Below are 21,700 nucleotides of genomic sequence, written 5' to 3'. Positions count from 1 at the left end.
GCTATGAAAAAAGTGCAAAAGAGGATTATTCATGATCTCATTTAGAGAAACAAGCTTAACATTTAGACTGTGTCAAATGACAGTCTTAGAAGACACAGTACAATTTCTATGGAATTCTTTTTAAAGTAATACAGTACAAGCAGTACATTTTATAAACAAATGTTCTATTCTGGGAAATGTTTCCAATACAGTGGTAGCAAGACTAGCTAGCTTGCTAATGCAAATGGAGAAGAGACACTATAACAACTTGAAATGATAAATGTTATCAAATACCAGAAATTATTTCTTTTTTTTTAAACTTAGCATCCCGACAAAATTTGGTTTAATAACTGTGACTGATCAATGTCAGAAAATAACTCATTGTCTTTTTCAAATAAAGGAGGGGATCATTAAGTGTTTCCTTCTTTCTTTTTGTTTTTAAGATTTTATTTATTCATGAGAGACAGAGAGAGAGGCAGAGATATAGGCAGAGGAAGAAGACGGCTCCCTGCAGAGAGCTCGATGCAGGACTCGATCCCAGGACCCCGGGATCATGCCCAGAGTCACCCAGGCGTCCTTATTAAGTGTTTCTGCTTCTACCATTTCTTTCCATTTTTTGAAATAATGTTTTTAGTGCTTCAGTAACTTAGAAGACCACATATCTACATCAGGCTTGAGAAGAAGCTTCTTCAGCTACTTTTAGTTGCTTTCACCGAAGTCTTTCATACAAACACATTATAGAATCTGTAACATCAGCTTTCATTTCATTAAGTGTCTACTTTAGGAAAAGCCCTGCACTTAAGGAGCTCATTCAAATAGGGAAAACAGACATGTAAAATAAGCAACCACTAACTTGACAAAATCTAAAACAGAAACACAAACATGGTGCAAATTATAAGGGGACCAGGGAAAGTCCCCAGAGGTCATAAAAATGTGAACTGATTTTGAGGGGTGAACAGGAGTTTCCAAATAGACACAAGAATGGGGAAGGGAAGGAGAAACCAACATTAAATTGGAGAAGCACTGCAGAAAGTACAAGAATAAAGATGGTCAAGATTAGGTCAGAGCACAGTCCAAGGGTGGGGAAAGGCTATGTACACACGGTGTTTATACTGGAGCATCAGAACTAAAGCTGGAAGCATGAGAAAGAGAAGTGAGGACCCTGTGCAGGAAGCTGTTTCAACACAATTTAAGAGGAGCCCCTCCCACTGGTTCAACTTGAAATAAAACTTACATGCAGGAAGAAAAAAATTATGTATACAAAGGCATACATACACTTAGTTTATACACACACACAGCTTCCATTCTGCATGGGTGCTTGAAACAATATCTGATTCCAAAAGAAGATTCAGTGGGAAGGACTTTTTAAAAATTCAGCATACAATTGACATTTACGGCTTTTCTTTTTTATCTTGAAATTCCATCACCTAGCACTGCGATGGGCAGTGGATAAATGTGTGAAAAGTTAATCACTGCCTGGATCTCAAGAGGACCCAGGTGAAGAATTCCCTCCCATTCCAAGGAACAACTATATATCCTGCTCCTCTTTTGGGAACAGTCATGACCTTCAGAGTGGGAACGTTTTAAATGCCTCCCCCCATCTTAAGAAGCAACAAATTCCACTCTTATAGAAGCCCTGGGCCATCGGTGTTGATGATGTGTTTTCAGAGCAATGCGAAGTAAAAAACCTTCAGTAGCTCTGTGAAGGGAGTGGCACAGAAATGTTGAAGGCAATAGAAAACAACGAATTCTCACAAAATCAAAGCCCCTTAGTGGTGGTAGGATAGAGAAACACAATTGTCTGCACACATCATTTGAAATTAAGCAAGTATCACTCATTATCACTCAACTACTTATTTGAAAGTCCTTTCATCTCGTCTGAGGACAGCACCGAGCATCCCGAGGGTCAGCATCATCTGCGAGCATCAGCACGAGCCTCACTTACGTTCCTTGCCCAGGAAGAAGGAGTAGAAGCAGAGGTGGTTGATGCTGAGGTACAGCCAGCCTTGGCGGGGAACCCGGCCCTTCCAGCAGCAGCAGGAGTAATAGGTGACCAGCTTCTCCGCCTCCGGGAAGTTGAACCTGGCCTCGAATTTCACCAAAGCATCTCGGAACTTCTCGGGCTCTTCTTCCTGCTCCGCAAGCCTGCTGCTTGTCTCCTCCGCGATCAGAGCCTGGCACGCAGAAAGATAACGTCCCCTCGTCAGCGAGAGGGACAAGGGGAGGGGCAGACAGAGACGGGAAGGGACCGCCAAGCGCAGGCACCTGATGCAGCTACACTGCCCACCAACACACACCAGGGGTGGAGGAGGGTGGCCGTCTACCACCCAGAAGCACGGCCATGGCGGGGCGGAGGGGCAGGGGGAAAAAACATAGGATCAAATCTCTCACTTGGCCATTAACTAATCAGCCCTGAGGCTTTGGTCAAATTGCTGACCTCGAAGCCTGAGTCTTCTAACCAAGTACCTCTCCCGGCTCTCCCTACAGGGACAGGATACCTCCCAGCTCTCCCTACAGGGACAGGATGGTCAAACTACTGGCTCAAGTGTGAATCTGATGCACCAACCTTGAAGAACTACCCAAGTTGGAGTTACACGTTAGCCTCTTTAAAAAAGCTAATGAAGGTCTTCCTCATTTGGCTCAAATCTTTTTTAAGACTTTATTTATTTATTCGTAAGAGACACAGAGAAAGAGAGAGAGGCAGAGACACAGGCAGAGGGAGAAGCAGGCTCCATGTGGGGATCCTGATGCAGGACTTGATCCCAGGACCCCAGGAACATGACCTGAGCCAAAGGCAGACGCTCAACCACTGAGCCACCCAGGCGTCCCAAGGTCCAAAACTTGTAATCCAAAGCCAACAGGTGCCTGATTGTGTGACATCTGACACCTTTCACTACCACTAAACATTCTACGGTCTTCTAAGGTAGAAAAGAAGTATGTTGGTCATGGTTATAAATACATCCAAAGCACTCAGGTGCACAGGGAGGGAAGATAAAAAAGAAAACATCTGAACATACAGCTGCATTACCAACAAAAAGTAACAGTAAGGATCCTTTCTAAATCTAGCATAAGGCTGCAAAAGCGCCTAGAACATGAGCTTGTGGACTGTTCCTGAGGGGTCACAACTCACTGACGAGATCAGAATTGATTCCCCACATCCCTGTATTTTACGAAAGGCTAAGTCCCTTAAGACAAGGCCACTTTGGAGGAACATGGGTGGGTGGCTTAGCCAGCTAAACATCTGCTATAGCTCAGGTCATGATTTCAGGGTCCTGGGATGGAGCCCTGTGTCAGGCTCCCTCCTCAGCAGGGTGTCTGCTTCTCCCTCTCCCTCTGCCCTTTCTCCTCTGTCCCTCCCTCTTGCTCACTCACTCACCCTCTCAAATAAATAAAAATCTTACCAAAAAAAAAAAAAAAAAAGACAAGCCCACTTTTTTGGGCCTCTGGCTGGCTGTCAGTAGAGAACCCTTGATCTCAGGGTTGTAGGTTCAAGCCCCATGTGGGGTGTAGAGATTACTTAAAAGTTACTTTAAAAAATAAAATCTTTCCAAAAAAAAAAAAAGATGAGGCGACTTTTGGGGCATAGTTACTAGTTTTATAAACTAGTTTATAAAATTACCTGGGAGTTACTATTTAAACAAGATTTATTAAACAAATCTGGTAAAATTTCAAGTGCTTTTAATTTCCTCCATTATGTTTTTCTTCTTTTCCAAATTTTACTTAACCAGACATTATGAAATAGAGTTATAAGAAAGATGAATAATTTTCAAAGCATATGTAACATACAAAGCTCTGGACCAGGAGGTGTGAAAGGGGATTTTAGGAAGGCTCTACAGCAAAGAGTCGTGGAAGCAGAACACAATACACCAGCTCCAGATGCAGTCATGACAGTGGCTGTATAGACTCCTGACTTCTGTGGATCACAGGGTCTGGTGATGAGCACAACTCCAAGGACAGAGGTTTCTTTAAAGCTTTATAGAGTGGCCAACTGCTAAGAATATGAGTAGGAAAGCCCCAATTCCAAATTCCTTTGTATCTTCCCAGAGGAAAGGGAGAACCTACACTTCATGGTGGCCCCAAAGGTATAACCGCATCTCAGACCCCAAGAACTCCTCCAACCCTAGTCCCTGCTCCAGGTCAACAGCCTCCCTGTGACTATTCTTTGTATGTTTAAGATTTTTATTTATTGGACAGAGAAAGGGAGCACAAGCATGAGGAGCAGCAGAGGGAGAGGGAGAAGCAGACTCCCCACTGAGCAGGGAGCCCGATCCCAGGACCCTAGAATCATGACCTGAGCCAAAAGCAGACACTTAACCCATTGAGCCACCCAAGCACTCATGGTTTGTTTTTTTAAAGGCATTTCAGTTCTGATGTGCAGGGATCAGAATACACCATTCCAAACTACACTACTTTGGCATGAGGATTATTATGAGCTGTAGACAACTGAAAAACAGCAGGCATCAAAAGACTCTCCACCCTCCCCCACTACTTGCCTAAGGACATCAATACCCATTGGTGCAGGTGCCTCCCTCTCCTGTGCCAGGAAGAGGAGGGTAACTCTAGATTCTGACCAGCACGTAGAAGAATCTACACAACAAACCTCACAAAAACAGCCCTTCCTCTCTTCCTTTCATTCCCCCCACATTTACCTTCCCACAGTTGGCCACCCCTGAAAGGCTTTGTCTTGTCCCTTCTCTACAAATGCATTGTTCTTTGTTGAGATGCTGTATAAGCCCCACAATCTAACCACCCCTCTGAGATACTCATCACTGAGTTTCTCCCATGTGTATGCACACTGTGCATGTTGATCAACTGTTTTTCTCATCAATTTGACTTCTGTCGGTTTTAATCTCAAGGCCATAGGAGGAGAATCTAGGAGGGTAGAGGAAAAGCTGCTTCCTCCTCTGCAGCTTTCCTAAGGCCACTACAGCAGAAATGAATTTCCTTCCTCCATATTAAAAAAGAGAAACCCTAAATTAAAGAGCCACCACAACATAGGTGAGGCTAAGGAGAAGAGAGGTTAAAAGTGTGAAAAATAACTGTGAAATAGGCATTTCTGTAGCTAAGCCCCAATGCAATCTGTCCCAGGGAACCAGGCTAGTCCATCAGACCAGGCAGAGATGGTAACCCACGGGATGGATAAGTCTCCACCACAGTCTACGTCCACCTGCCAACCCCACAGGCCAGAGGTGACCCCCAAGAGCCATCAGCCAACACTGCTATGCTGCCTGGGCTCAGGTTGCTACCTGGTGACATTAGAGTCCTGATGCCCAAAGGAAAAGAACAGGCCTGTTTTATCCCTCTGAAACCAAGAATTCACTTTGACAGCTTTACTAAAAGCTGAAGTACTCGCCGTGTTAAAAAAGGCAAACTTTTCTTTTAATTAAAAAAATTTTTAAAGATTTATTTGAGTGAATGAGGGTGGGGAGGAAGGGAGGGAGGGAGGGAAGGAGAGAGACAGAGAGAAAGTACATGAGAGAGAGCATAAGCATGATGGAAGAACAGAGATGGGGGGAGAAGCAGGCTCCCTGCTGAGCAGGGAACTCCATGCAAGACAACCCCAGGACCCTGGGATCATGGCCTGAGCTGAAGGCAGATGCTTAACTGACTCAGCCACCCAGGTGACCCACAAAAGGCAAACTTTCAAAGAAAAAAAAAATAAACAAAATCAATGGTTTGGGGTATTTTACCCTCAGGGAGGAAACCTGGATTACAGGCTAAGGTGTTGTGAAGTGTTTAATAAGGGTTATTTTTTTTTTAAGATTTTATTTATTTATTCATGAGAGACACAGAGAGCGAGAGAAACAGAGACACAGGCAGAGGGAGAAACCAGCTCCATGCAGGGAGCCCGATGTGGGACTCGATCTCGGGTCTCTAGGATCACGCCCTGGGCCGAAGGTAGCGCTAAACCACTGAGCCACCTGGGCTGCCCTAATAAGGGTTAAATTCAAAATGGGAAACAGTCTCTCCCTGCCTGGTGGGGCTTTTAAAGCACTGAGTACCAATCATGTTGTTGCAATGACAGTTATAGAAGATGGAACTCACAGGAGATATTAACAGTTACCCCCCAAAATATTCCTGTCTTGCCTTCTCAAGATGTAATTGGTTTTAATTCCATTTAATCAACATATTTTAAGAATAAACAGCCACTTTTAGGAAGAGGAAAGTGCCAGGTCCAACGAAATAGAATGACAAGCTATCACAACTGCAAAAAGGTGGAAATAACAAATTTAAGGAATCAAGTAACATTTCTGCTCTGCAAAAACAAATGTTAACATTTTTTTTTCCTGAGACAAGAGAGGACCTTCACTGCTGTGAAGGAGAACAAAAACTTGAGCCTGAGAACGAGGTACAGATTTTCCAATTTCAGGTGTACTTTGCCAGATTGTAAAGGTTGACAGGTGACAAGTCCAACTCCATGGACTGTGAATTAAGCCAAAACGTTCAGTTATGGTAGAGAAAACTGTGCAAGTCTGATCAAAAATGCTGCAGGCTCAAAATGTCATATGGAAGTTGTAAGCAATATGGAGAATCGGGGAGAAGCATTTCAATCAAGGACCTACCTTTACCTTCCCTTTGACAAAGCTGGCAATGTCATCTTTATTATCAAAGACAGACAAAGTATGAAGGAGATTTTGCTCCAGCCAGTCCCAATGCTGGTTTATTTCCTCTAATGTTGCACCTGGGTTAGAAGAGAAAAAGATACTGAGATTAAAAGGAACTCCCAGAACATGAATTCATTTTCCAAGTATCATGAAACCTGTGTTTGTTATTAAACATCCCAGTTTCTCACATCCTGGGCCACAGCAGACAAGGCAAGCACCTTCCTTTGGAGCTATAGTGTCCCTCACACTGCCTGTCCACTGCCACATCGATGAGCCAGGGAACCAAACAGGTTACCCTTGGGACTGCTGTGTGGACATCCTGCCTGCCTTGCTGATGCATGGACTTCCTACCACATCCACTCAAGTGACGGAAACATTTGTAATTATGCAGCTGGTCCAGGGGAAACAAGCCCCCCAAAGCAGGCCAATTCTCAACAGTCTCACATAGTTTTTACCCTGTGAGACCAGGAATCTCTCAAGAGGGACCTCAGCCCTCTGAGGGTCCCAGAAGAGCTTCCTGAGACAGCTCTACTGGTTGCCCAAGGGTGTTGCCACTCACAACAGGCATCATTAAATACAACAGCAACCACCTTGGGAATTTCCAGGTTTACCAGTCTACACTTTATATCATTCGCAACAATATTCCTTAAGAACGCACATAAAAGAACTTGTATAGTCAATGTTAAAAATGCACATTAAATCATGTATAGTAGGTTAATTTCTTTCAAAGGCAGTTAAAAAGAGATCGTCCCATTATTGAAGCATTAAGCAACACATTACCAAAAAGCTTAGGTATTTTAGTATTTTGAGGAGTCTCCTAGTACTTTCCACAGGCAATGGGCACCTTGGCACATGGACCATGCCAGCTCCCAGTGAAGGACCCAGCATAGAGCAGGTGCTCGATAAAGTCCCCCAACTTGAAGCAAGCATGGTCCTGGATAAGACCATGGATAAGAAAAGGGACCTGGGCATCAGGTATGTGTACTACAGAAATAGATAAATGCACAGCTAGGACCAGATTTCCCAAATGGGAAGGAGGAGATGTTCTAACCTCAAGGGCTACCAAACATCAGTTCAGAATAAGCTCGCCAATGTGAGAGGCATAATGCTCAACAGAACCATGTACCACATACACAAAAGCCAGATATGCATTTTGTTAACACCAAACTTTCTGTATGCTGTTTGCAGCTCTCTTCCCTGTAGAGTATAGATGCATGTAGCCCAGGCATAAAAATGCCAGAGAACTCACTCCAGACTTGTGCATTTGAGGGGAGTATAAAGAACATCCGTGTTAGGACTGTTGTTCTGAACGGACAGTTTGGGGAGGAGTCATTAGAGCAACTGAAGAGAATTCTTCATAAGGAAAAGTGTGTGTGTGTGTGTGTGTGTGTGTGTGTGTGTGTGTGAGAGAGAGAGAGAGAGAGAGAGAGAGAGAGAGAGAGAGAGAGAGAGAGATCTAGTCTCTCTTCCTCTTTTTCTAAGGAATCCCATCATGGGGGCCTCACTCTTAGGACTTTCTCTAGACTTAATTACCTCCCCAGGTCCCACCTATAAATACTACCACATTCGGGTTTAAGCCTTCAGTATATGAATATGGGAAAGGAAGACACCATACAGTCCACACCAACCAGTGCTGGTGCCCAGCTGTTCATCAGCCCTATCTCCCACTCTTGCTCTTTAAGGATCAACAGACCAAAGATGCAGCCATGTGTGGTTTAGGAGAGCTAGCTCTGGAGAAGCATGGTCAGGATCCTCTCACTGTCCATCCCCCTCCCATCCAGGAGGCCCTTGTGGTGGTGGGAAAAACCCTGGCCCTCAGGCTCTGCATTCTTCTTGTAAGAGGGAAAGATCCTTTTAAAACAAAATCAAACCGAGTTATTCCAGGCTCCACAGCATGACTCTTGTGAAGCTTCTGAATGTTGTCTACCTGAACTCTGGCCCCTCAAGGTCTGCTTGGTTCCTCACATTCAGGGCTGAGGTTTGCCCACCTCTGGCTTAAATCTCTGCCCTCTGGTGTTTTCCAATGGCAACCATGTAGATGTCAGGCACAAAACCACCTCCTATATCTGGGGAGTCAGCCATGGTGTCTTCCTAGGGGCAGACGGCACATCACACCATCTCAAGAGAGTCTTCGTATCTTCACTAAAGCCAATACACTTGCACAGGGGCCCTGGGGACCCCTGGACCTCTGCCCCTCTCTTTAAGGTTTACACTTTCTAGATCTTTGTACTTTATTATCATAATAAAACCAACTGGTGAGATTTTTTTTTATGGCAAGGAATAAATGGGAAAAATTACCCTCACTAGACATCAATCTTTGAGGGTATTTTTAAGACTCATTTATTTATTTTAAAGGGAGAAACCATGTGAGCAGGTGAGGAGACAGAAGGAGAGAGCATCTCAAGCAGAGTCCCCACTGAGTGTAGAACCTCCGGGGGGCGGGGGGAGGCGCTCAATCCCAGACTGAGACCATGACCTGAGCCAAAATCAAGAGTCAGATGTTCAACTGACTGAGCCACCCAGGTGCCCCTTGAGTATGTTTTCAGGACTTCTTAATTTATTAAAAGAAAGAAAAAAAAAAAAAACACCTTGGCAGAATGAGAAAGAACAAGAGAAGGGAGAAGACTCACCTTTGTGTCCTTTCTATTCCAGGGACTAGCTCACTTCTGTGTAATAAAGACATCTAAATGAGGAAATGGAGGTTCAAACACTTCTCCAAAGTCATATGTACCGAAGGAAAGGCAAAAGCAGAGTATGAACTCATTCTCTATAACCTTGAGGTACCCTGGAGTCCTCTTGAAATAAACTGCATTTCAATTTCAAAGTAACATTTACATAATCCTTAGGTCCCTTACTTCCTATGGCTTGACACTAACAACAAAAACAAAATCTCATTTTGTGTTTGCACTTAGAAAAATTCCAATTTCCTGCGTGTATCATTCTGGATGACACAAAACAGGTTTCCATTTACCCTATTAAGCTCATAGGGCCAGCACAGTTCATTCTTAAGGATGACATGCCTGTTTAGCTGTTAACTGATAACCAAAGACACCATGAACAAAACTATAAACAAGCTCCCAACACAGTGTACCCCACGGAAAGAAGACCTGAAATGAAGTCATCAAAAATTTAGGCTTTAATTCTTTTTAAGAGTCTTCTATCTATGAGGAGGAGCTTATGACAGGGAAAGATAATACTAAAACGAAACCAAGCCTACACCTTGAGAGAGAAAACAGGCACACACATAAAACGGTGTCACTGAGTTACAGTAAGATCTCATTACAATCTCCCCGTTCCTGAATATAAGACATAGCTGTATGCCTCTCCCAGCCAAGACAATCGATATGATGAAACTTTTCCACCCTACTGTGTTCCATTTCCTACAAAAGTTGCCAAATGACAGGGAAATTTTCCAAACTATAATTTCCTCTGCAGGGAAGTCTTATGATAGACTTCCAAAATACCGTAAATCAGTGCAAACCACTACATGTCCTCAGCCCCAAAGGATTAAAGAGGAAAGTCACTCAACAAATCTCATACACCAAAGTTCTAAGCCTACACCATAGCCAGGTTTCCCAAATTACACAAAGTAGTTCATCAGAAAATAGCTTTTCAAAAAATGAAACAGGGGCATCTGGGTGGCTCAGTTGATTAAGCATCTGCCTTTGGCTCAGGTCATGATCCCAGGGTCCTGGGATCGAGCCCCACATCTGGCTCCTCATTCAGTGAAGAATTTGCTTATCCCTCTCCCTCTGAACCTTCCTCTGCTTGTGTGCTTTCATGCACTCTCACAAATAAAATCTTCCCAAAAAATTAAAATTAAATAAAAAATGAAATAGAAAAGAGACTACATGGTACTTTATTTTTTTTAATTTTTATTTATTTATGATAGTCAGAGAGAGAGAGAGAGGCAGAGACAGAGGCAGAGGGAGAAGCAGGCTCCATGCACCGGGAGCCCGACGTGGGATTCGATCCCGGGTCTCCAGGATCGCGCCCTGGGCCAAAGGCAGGCGCCAAACCGCCGCGCCACCCAGGGATCCCATACATGGTACTTTATAAGGGCAACCACTGGCTTGTAAAATATTTGTTAGAGGTAAGCACACACATATCAATATTTTTCTGTCTACGGGTCATGCTCAAAAAACTCTGGAAAGCCACGACATTATGGACATACCAGTGGTGGGAAACGTAAAGAGAAAATAAGAACAGAAGAGAGTAAAACATCCTCATGATTAGACTGGCTTAATGTAATATGATTTAATGATAAAATGATAAAAATAAAAAACCTACAAATTAACAGCATAGCAATATTCTCAGGCCTTCCAAAAACCAAGACAGAGGAGAGCTTTCATTATGGACTTAAATGTGTACCCCCTACAAATGTATATGCTAAAGCCCTAACCCCCACTATGACCACATTTGGAAACAGGCCTTAAAGGAGTAATTAAGGTTAAATGAGATCATAAAGGTGGCACTGGGATCTGAGAAAACTAGTGCTCTCTTAAAACGAAGAGGGGTGCCTTGGTGGTGCCAGTGGTTCAACATCTGGCTCTTGATTTCAGCTCCGGTCATGTTCCCCAGAGCAATGAGATTGAGTCCCAAATTGGGGTCCACACTCAGCATGGAGTCTGCTTGAGATTCTCTCCCTCCTTCCCCTTCTCCTTCTGCCCCTACCCCTGACACACTCGCTCACTCATTCTTGCTCTCTTTTTCTCTCTAAAAAATAAATAAATCTTTTTTTTTTTAATTGAAGAAGAGGAAGAGACACCAGGAATGTGCCACGTGAGGACACAGGGAGAAGATGGCTGTCTGTAAGCCAAGGAGAGGGCTTCAGGAGAAACCAACCCTGCCAGCACCTGGACCAAGGACTCTCAAGCCTCCAGAACTGTGAGCAAATAAACATTGGGTTAAGCCACCCAGTCTGTGGGTTTTTTTGTTATGGCAGCTCTAGAAGGCCAATATAGCTATTTAAAACCAAAATTTATAGGAACACTGTGGATTTTAACAGAAGTCCAATTGGCAAAATTATACCTTGTCTTATTAAGGCAAAATAAGATTTCTACCGTTACGGAGTAAGACTTCTATTTCCTACGAAAATTAAAGGTCAAAGGATCTTAAACATTACCCTCACAAGAAGTCAAATCGGACTTATAAATGCCCATACCAAACTAAAATACAGTACTAGAAACCCCAATTAACCACAGAACAACCAACAGTGCTGATTTATAAATTACCAACTATAAGGACAGCCAGAGGTGGTAGGTACAGGACATTTTCTGGATTCTTAGCATGTCCCCAGGCATCTTGTTAGATATGTCATGCACTTGATATTGTTTATCTTAATAAAAAATAGCACAAGGTAAGTGGTACTATTTTCTGGGTAAGAAAACTCAGAGCAGAGAAGAGCCAAGTTCAAGGCTGGTTCTTCTGGCTTCTAAGGCCTCACTCTATCCTAACACACAGTAGAGATGGCAGCCTCGGGAGCTGGGCAGGCAGCTCCCAAGAGCTGAGTCACTTTCAAATTCACACACAGTATTTATTCGCTTAGGTTTTCCCCAGAGGTATTTTCAGGAAATAAAACAAGCATCTCATTGTCTATACCTACAGCCTCTGCACCAACACAGCCATAAATAACTTGATCCAAGCTTCAGTTTCCAAAAGCAACTGTTTGCTCTGCTTAACAACTGTCCGACCAAATTAAGGGTCTTTCCCAGCCACCTAAATCCTAATTTACAATGAATGGACATTCCATGTGTGCAGTTCAGATCTGTTTCTTTGAAATAGTACATTTCTCCTCCGTCCAAACACTAAATGTCTACCACCAAATGCTTGGGCTAAAAAGCCATACAGACCACAAAGGGGCTAATTAAAAGCAACACTGCCAAGACGGTGTCATTTCTAAATTTCACTCAACACTCACCCTACACAGAGTAACTCAGAGACAAAGAATTTGAGGGAAAAAAAAAAAAATCACAAATGAGCAGGGGAGAGGGCTGAGCCAAAGCCTTTCATTTTCAGAAGCCACACACTCTTCACATGAATATTCTAACATCTGATCCATGCCTGAAGCAGTATCCTCACAGGAACCTGTGAAAGTTCAATATCACTATCACATCATGACTGACCGTGTTTTTACCCACGTACATCTCACTGTATTGCTTAAGAAATTAAGTTTTAAACATTTTTATGTAATTTATTTGACCTTTTCTGCCTTCAAATTAAGACACTGAGTCCCTAAAAGTACTTGCAATAAGTGAAAAACTCAATCTTCCTGACACTGGAAGTAAAATAGATTTTTAATTTATAATTAAAATAATCATTTAAAATGTCCTTCTTTTAGTGCTATTAGAAACACTTCTCAGAATTAGAAGCAAAGGTGTAAGAAAATCTGACCATTAACCAAAAGGGGGAAAAAAATCAATAGAAACAACCAGAAAGGACACAGATAAAATAATCAGACAAGGACATAAAATAGCTATTATAAAGACACTTCAAGTGTTCAAAAAAAGTAGAGGAAAGCAGGAGGATGGTGAGACACCAAATTAAAGATATGAAAAAAAATCTAAGCAAAACTTTCAGGGATGGATAAACAGTGTCTGAAATCACAAATAAACTGGATAGGATTAAAAGTAAATTACACACTGCAGGGGGAAAAAAAAGTAGGGAACTTGGACACGGTGATTAAAAACTAAAACGAAAAGCAGAAGAAAAAGGATTAACAAGAGAAGTAACATCATCAGTGAGCTATAGAATAGCAGCAAGCAGCTTTCTAATTGGAGTCCCAGGGGAAGAGGGTGTGGGGCCAGGAGGACAGAGAACAGAAAAATATGTATATATTTGAAGAAACAGCTCAATTTTTTCTCAAGTTTGATGAATACTATAAATATCCAAGAATATCAACAAACTCCAAGCAGAAAAAGTATCAAGAAAAATCACATGAATGCACATCTAATCAAACTGCTGGAAGCCAGTAAGGAAGAAAAAAAGATAATTATAAGAGCAATAAAGAATGATAGATTTGTCAGAAACAATGCAAGCCAGAACACATAGGAGAACGGCTTTAAAAGTATTAATAGAAAAAAGCTAACTCACAGGTACATGAATAAAAGGAGTGAATTCTTGTATAACTTGGGAATAATAAAACCTTCCTAACCATGCCTCAAAATCATAAAGTGTAAAAGAATGACATTCTAAATCCTGCTACGTTACATGATGAGATGAGCACTGGGTATTATACTATATGCTGGCAAATTGAATTAAAAAAAATTTTTTAAAACCTTTGCAAGGTAAAAACACACCAAAAGCAAAGCCCCACTAAAAGATAGGACAAACTGGAAAAAGATTTTTGTAATATCATTTCTCAGATAAAGGACTAATATTCCTAATATTTAGACAGTGTCTAAAAATTGAGGGGAAGAAAAGAATCACCTAAGAAAAAATGAAGCAAAGGGGAAGAACAAGGAGATTCTGAAAACAGCCCTCAAACATAAAAGATGCTAGACTTCCTCATAATACAAGGACAGCAAATGAGAACCACACAGAAACACCTATGAGGTTGGCGGAAATCCACAAGTTTGACAACAGATCCAATGATGAATCAGTGAAAATAGGTACTTTCATCCATCACTGATGGCAATTTTTTTCATTGGTACAAATCCAATGGAGGGAGGGAAATTTAGTAACATCTAACAAAGCTTCATATTCATTTACTAGAGTTGGGATTGTGGGACTTTAAGGGTAATCTATCCCAACGATTCAGCAGTAAAGGTACAAAATCACTCATCAGGTGAATTTATTTATTCACTGAAGCATGGCCAAGGATGAAAACACCACAAATGTCCATCAGTAAAGAACAGCTTGAATAAACTATGGTACTTCTACATAATGAAAAATAAAACAAAAACAAAAGAGAAGATAATCTGGACTCTGTGATATGGGATGATTTCCAAGATTTGTCCCTAAGTGAATAAAAGCAAGGCATAGGACAGAATATACATGATCTTTGTAAAAGATCCTCCTAGTAAAAGGAGGATGCGAGAATATAGAGTATATTTGTAAAACAAAACAGTAGAAAGCTAAGCTAGAAAAAGTGAGGTGTCCCTATGGCAGAGGGAAGGAGGCAAAAAGGGGATAGCAGTGAAAGCCTCGCTTCTCTACACACACCTTGTTTGTAGATTTTAAGGTTTGATTAAGGAATTATAAAAGAGTTTTCTTTTTTTTTTTTAATTTTTATTTATTTATGATAGTCACAGAGAGAGAGAGAGAGGCAGAGACATAGGCAGAGGGAGAAGCAGGCTCCATGCACCGGGAGCCTGATGTGGGATTCGATCCCGGGTCTCCAGGATCACGCCCTGGGCCAAAGGCAGGCGCCAAACCGCTGCGCCACCCAGGGATCCCAAGTTTTCCTTTTTTTAAAAATTAATAAAGGAAAAAAAATACTGAATTTAAGTAAATTGATTTATCAGGTTATTAAAATGATTATACAGAGAAAACAGCTCTTTTAAACAATGTTGACTATACATCCATAGTTAAATATATTCTAAGGCCAAAGAGAGCTACCAAAACTTAAATTTCATTCAGTATTCTTATTAATGCTGCTGTTTTTTTAGAAATAGTATCTATGTGGATGTGTGAGATAGATAATAACTATGTGAATATTGTTAGAAACCAAGATTTTCAGTATATGAGAAAAGAAAAACACAAAATCCAAGCTAAGTTATAACTGTGGTTTTACAGTTGAATTAGAAAGATTAAAGTGAATTACATTCACATTAATATGTGAATCACTAGGGGTGCCTCAGTGGCTTAGTCAATTAATCATCTGCTTTCAGCTCAGGTCAGGATCCTAGGGTCCTGGGATTGAGGCCCACATGGGGCTCCCTGCTTAGTGGGGACCCTGCTTCTCTGTCTCTCTCTGCCGTTCCCCCCAACTCATGCCTTCCCCTCCCTCTCTAGCTTGCTCGCTCTCTCAAATAAATTAAAAAATATATATATGTGAAACCCTAAATCCTACTTCTAAACTAATCTTTATTTTTTTATTTTTTATTTTTCTAAACTAATCTTATACTATATGCTAACTTAGAATTTACATTAAAAACCTGAAACATAAAAAAGTTTATATGAACTCATGATTTTTCTTTTTCATAACACACACTTCTTAGCTCATACTTACTGAAAAGCCTTAGAAGCAGTGACAACCTAGTAACAATGAGCAACCCTATACCCTAGATGGTGCCCCCTACATACCATCCTCCACTAAAAGGAACTAGGGCCACTGAAGAAATGCCGGACCCAGACAGAAGGAAGAAAAGGCACAATGTGAACACTCAACCTTTACTGGCCAGAAAGCAGGGAAGCACTCAAATGTGATTGGGAGCAGGACCAAGTGCCAGAAGCCACAGGAAAGTGCTCTGAGGGGCAGATGAGGGCACAATCTGAGTACCACAAAGGACCACAATTAACGGACACATGCTGGGTTTATAAAAACTGGCTCCCAGTGTTCACTGTATAATCCTTTCAACTTCCTATACTTTGAAATTTTTCATGATAAAATATTGGGAGTGAAAAGCACTTTAAACTTTAAAACAATGCTAAAAAGGAAGAGGGAAGAAGAAGGGGGGTAAAAAACTAAAACAATTCACTTGTCACCAGTGCAGATCTCCAGGGCCCCAATGCCTCACACTAATGACAGGTCATTAAAGGGCCAACATCAGCATTCCCCTCCTCCCTTTTCTAAAGGTACCATGTTCTCAGGGTGACCACGCAGCCTCAGTGAAGGAGTTCAAGTTCTGTACAGTCAAGCTCAAGCTGACAGGTGTCGAAGAACAGATGAAATGGGGGGAGGGGAGAAATCACTACATTGTGATATGATGAAAGATTGATGGAGAAGAAGGCAATGAAAGCAGCCACGTGAACTCATTAACTAAGCATCATTAGGAATAAGACATCCAGGGGAACCATGACTGCTGAGAGGACACAGAATAAAAGATGTGGAACAACCTATCAAGTTGTTTAGGTTTGTTTTTGTTTTTTTTTTTTTAATGCTGAATCTAAATTTAACTGAACGTTTTGAGGTATTTTTTTTTTAAGATTTTATTTATTTATTCATGAGAGGCACAGACAGAGAGGCAGAGACATAGGCAGAAGGAGAAGCAGGCTCCCTATGGGGAGCCCGATACGGGATTTGATCCTAGGACCCCAGGATCACAACCAGAGTGGGAGGCAGATGTTCAACCACTGAACTACCAATTGGTGGCTGAACATTTCTAAGTACCTTGTAGTTTGGGGGACATACAAAGGACCAAGAAAGGAGCTGAGCTCTACCTTGAGGAAAGAAACAGAAGCGTAGAGTACAGGACATTCTACATTAAAACTGGCCGAATTTCTTCACCAAACAAATGACTTGGGGAAAATAAGCAGGGTCGGGGAGGGGGAATGAAGGATTTCCTGACTAAAGGAGACAAGAGACACAACCCTCAAATGAAGTGTGGTGGATTAGAACCACCCAGATCTACAAAGGACTCTTAAAGCAAAGGAGCAAGCGGCCCTGGTTGGAATGCACCAGTGACACCAGAGTCCCAGTTAACTCCACTAGCTTAACAATGCCTTTGCAGGGGCAGAAGAATGGCCACAGATTCAGAGATTATTACTAAAATATGTAGAGGTGAAATACCGGTTTCTAGGATTTGCTTTAAAATACATTGGGGCTGGGGGGAGCACCTGGGTGGCTCAGTTGGTTAAATGTCTGCCTTTGGCTCAAGTCGTGATCTGGAATCAAGCTTTGCATTGGGCTCCCTGCTCTGCAGGGAACTTGCTTCTCTCTCTGCCAGTCTCTCTCTGGCTCTCATGAATAAAAAAAATACAATCTTTAAAAAAAATAAAATACATCGGGGGGTGAGGAGGAGGAGAGAATAAGAGATAAAGCAAAGTAGGCAAAACCATGATCCCAAGACATTTATTTTCTGATCCCAATGCATGGGCTTGTAAGAGGTCATTATGCTGTCCTCGCTACTTTGGGACATGTCTGAGAACATTTTGGGGTATGTCTGAAAATCTTCATAACGAAAAACACTTTAAAATCCCCTTGTTAACAAAAAAGTCATTGATTTCGATAAACTGACCTCCACACTTAGGAGGAACACTTTGTAAAAATTACACACGAAAGCAGAGCAAGAAACAAGGGTGAAGGATTTCACACTCCCTGAATTTCCTTATTATTTTTGCAATCAGGATCACTCCCAGCCCCAGGCAACTCAGATCATTGGGTTCAGCATAGGTCTGAGAAGCCAGCGCAACAGCAAGCCCTGAAGCAAGCCCTCTGGGAGGCAGACAGCTTCAAGGCATAAAACCAGCATGAAGGGATTAGGACAAAACATAGGCCAGAAAAACCTGTGAAAGAAGGAGCGCTCCCCATGCCACAGAGAGTCCAGAGGCTTCCAGTCTCACGCTCTGCCTTCATTTTCAATCATTAAGGAATCATCTAATAAAAACTCACTCACCAAAGTCATTTTATTTTGAAACCCATATGTCTTGGCCAGTCTCCTCACATCTACTAAAACAGAAGGGATGAAACCAGATGTCTGCCAAGATCCCCTCCAGATGGTTTCCTTTTTTCCAACAGGTCATGCTTTGTGCAAATGTTAGGCAACAAGGAAGATGACAGAGAAACCCAGCCTCACACCTTTAGATCTTATAGAGGTCATATTTATTCTTAAGTATGTCAAGTAACAAATCAGGATTTAGGGAGGAAGAGACTTCATGCGGAAGAATTATCTCAAGAGGGAGAAAGGGAGTGTGTTTCCACTGAGGGTGGGGACTGTGGCTACCTGGAGAATGCAAGACCATGGGGCCTGCCAATATCTACCTGGGTTAAAAAGCATTTTTTAAAAAAGATTTTATTTATTTATGAGACACACACACACACACACACACACACACACACACACACACGGGGAGGGGCAGGTGCAGAGACAGGCAGAGGGAGAAGCAGGCTCCATGCAGGAAGCCTGATGTGGGACTTCAACCCGGGACCCAAGGATGACACCCTGGGCAAAGGCAGGCGCCAAACCGCTGAGCGACCCAGGGATCCCCTAAAAAGCATTTTTTAAATAGGACTTTTGACCTTCAAATTTACGAAGTCTAAAAGTTACATGCAGGATTTGTCTGCTTTTTAAAATCATAAGTAACATCCCTAATGGACAAACATCTTCAGTGAGTTTAATTATTTGAGCCTAAGCAAAATTGTTTTAAAAAGTAGGAGCCTGGTGACAGAAACTCACCGAATGAAAAGAAGCATTAGCCAAGGCACGCCTCAGCCATTTCCAAGTGGAAATCCCACATGGAAAATGCCAGGTAGTGTTGTCCAAGGAAATCCAAGCAACTAAGAGCAAATATGACAAGTCACAGTAAGTCGCCTCCGAGTATGCACCCAGAAGAAAGTTCTAACTTTCCTCCTGCAGGGCTGCCTCCCAGATTTTCCTTGAAGTGCACAGTGAGTTCTGTTCTTGAAAAAAGATCTGGCTGGCACTTCCTTTGCTGCCCTGGCACAAAGTTCACCAGGACACTAATCTGATCCACCCTGGAACATTTCCTCCCATAATAAAATTCTCTCTCCAAAGACAAAGCAAATAGTGATGCAGAATACAAGAAACTAAAATGCCAGCCATGGTCAAGGGCAGAGATAAGAAAGAAATCATAAAAAATACTGAGAATGTTCTAGCAGGACCTGTGCCTGAGCCACCCAGTGAGGCACTCCTGACACAAGATGTGGCCCTGGCAACTTACTAGGCAATTTATGCCTTGCTTCCTCCCTCTCCAAAGTCAGTAATTATGCCTACCTATACACTGTTGAGAGGAACAAATGAGGAAAGTTTGTGCAAAAGGAAAGAATTTTTTAAGCTGGAAAGCCTAACTCCCTGTGATTCACAATTCTTAAAAAAACATATGCCTCACATTTTCATTAGCAAAACTACTAAAGCGTCCTTTAACGACCTTGGAAATTTCAAAGTCATGTATTTTTTTCATTTTCTAAAGTGAAAGTATTAAAAAAAAAAAAGGAAAAAAACTTAGTTAAGATTTTATTTACTTGACAGAAAGAGAGAAAGAGAGTGCAAAAGCATGGGGAGCAGCAGGCAGAGGGAGAAGAGGCAGGTTCCCCCCAGAGAAGGGAGCCCACAAAGGGCTCCATCCCAGGACTCTGGGATCATGACCTGAGCCAAAAACAGATGCTTAACCGACTGAGCCACCGAGGTGCCCCTTAAGTTTTTTCAAACTACACATTTAACCCCTCCCCAGATACAGGTATGCTTCTGCCCATACAGGTGGGTATCTACCTTTGATAGACAGAAGGAAGATTCTGAAATGGAATTTCTGCTTGAAATTCTCTACACTCTACCGGTGTAAGGTGGTATCATGATGCTTGCCCATTTTCCTGCTCTCCCTCATTTCACTCAAAACCATGGCCTGAAACCTCGTTAAGAAGGTGAAAATTTTGTACTAATACTGTCACAAACAGTCACAAAAGTATTCGGGCACTCTGGGGTCCAAACTCAGATCTGTGAAGACATGAGCATTATTAAAAGATGATCTATACAAAAGTTTGACGACTTCCTCAGAAAGCTCCTGCTATCTTGGCCATGTTTCGCCCTGGCTGTCTTGAAGCAAGGCAATCAAGTCCTCTTTCAGTAACCAGAAAAGACAATCCACCCCATAGCTCAATTAATCAATGTTAAAAAGAGTCCAATTATTACATAATCGGTTTAACTCCTGGAACGATCAATGCAGATAATCCAGAGCCTTTTCTGGTTTTTTTTTTCCTTGGTCCCCAAAACGAGGCAAAGACAATTCAGTCTTCCAGGCCATGGTAAAGAATAACATATGTGTCTATAACACACCAACAGCACCGAAAGTCACCTACCAACAGGAATATGAAGCAACATATGGGTAATTCACAGCTCAGACTTTTTTATGTTTAAAGATTTTATTTATTTGAGGAGAGAATGCACAAGCACAAGTGGTGGAGGGCAGGGGCAGAGGGAGAAGCAGACTGCTCACTAAGCAAAGAGCCTGACATGAGGCTCAATCCCAGGACCCTGAGATCATGACCTGGGCCTAAGGCAGACACTTAATCGACTGAGCCACCCAGGCGCCCCTAGCCTGGACTTTTCAACTGCCAAGAAAGTACAGGCTGAGACATCAGAAGAGACACCCCAACAATTTCTCCTTGCTCCTCCAGGGCCCCCAAAAGCCCTTCATGCTTAGATGTCAATGTGGTCCGAAGCTGACCCACCCAAGGCTGGAGCCCTGGACTACTCATCTCTTCCATCAACTCTTCCCTCCCCTCCCAACCCAGACCAGAAATTGACTCTTGAGATGTGACTCTCCTGGTTCCACTCACCATGTCCTTGATTTATTATTTTTTCTTTTTTTTCTTTTTTTTTTCCCTTGATTTATTTCTATTCAGGTGCTGATCACATGAAGCCCTCTTGGTTATGCAGTCCTAAAATGAACAAAATTCTGACACCTGCTACAACACAGACAAACCCTGAGGACATCACACCAGCCACAAAAGGACAAATATGTACAATTCCACTTCAAAGACACTCCTAAAGAAGCCAAATCCACAGAGACAGGAAGCAGAATGGTGGCCGCCAGAGGCTAGGGACGAAGGAATGGGACTTGGTGTTTGAAGGGCACAGAATTTCAGTTTGTGCAAGTGAGAAATTTCTGGAGATGGATGTGGTGATGGCCACACAATAATGTGAATGTACTTAATGCCACTGAACTATACACTTAAGAATGGTGAAGATGGTGAATTTTATGTTACATATATTTTACCACAATTTTAAAAAATGGTTTTTTGGGGGGTTGTTTTGTTTTGAAAGATTTTATTTATTCATGAGATAGAGAGAGAGAGGCAGAGACATAGGCAGAGGGAGCAGCAGGCTCCCAGCAGGCAGCTTGATGCAGGACTCAATCCCAGGACCCTGGGATCATGCCCTGAGCCGAAAGCAGATGCTCAACCACTAAGTCAGCCAGGGATCCTTTGTTTTGTTTTAAAGCAAGATCCCTGTTTTGCAAGTTTTTCTACTGCTCAATGGGTCCTGGACGCTTGTTTT

At 42.2% G+C, this 21,700-nt stretch overlaps 1 protein-coding gene across 3 annotated transcripts in view; it reads right to left on the bottom strand.

Moving 5' to 3' along the window:
• TBC1D8 (TBC1 domain family member 8) overlaps positions 1 to 21,700 on the bottom strand; it is a 113,121-nt gene that overhangs the window by 43,142 nt on the left and 48,279 nt on the right. For all 3 annotated transcript variants that reach the window (XM_049115439.1, XM_025463844.3, XM_025463847.3), the window contains exons 3-4: positions 6,543 to 6,661; positions 1,925 to 2,153 (exon numbers count right to left, since the gene is read on the bottom strand). In XM_049115439.1, coding sequence (XP_048971396.1) covers positions 1,925 to 2,153; positions 6,543 to 6,661 — 348 coding nt within the window. The remainder of the gene's footprint in view (positions 1 to 1,924; positions 2,154 to 6,542; positions 6,662 to 21,700) is intronic.

The sequence above is a fragment of the Canis lupus genome, chromosome 10 (genome assembly GCF_003254725.2).
Source record: "Canis lupus dingo isolate Sandy chromosome 10, ASM325472v2, whole genome shotgun sequence".
NCBI lineage: Eukaryota > Metazoa > Chordata > Mammalia > Carnivora > Canidae > Canis > Canis lupus.
The sequence above is the reverse complement of the archived record's forward strand: the minus strand, read 5'-3'. Positions and strand labels throughout refer to the sequence as shown.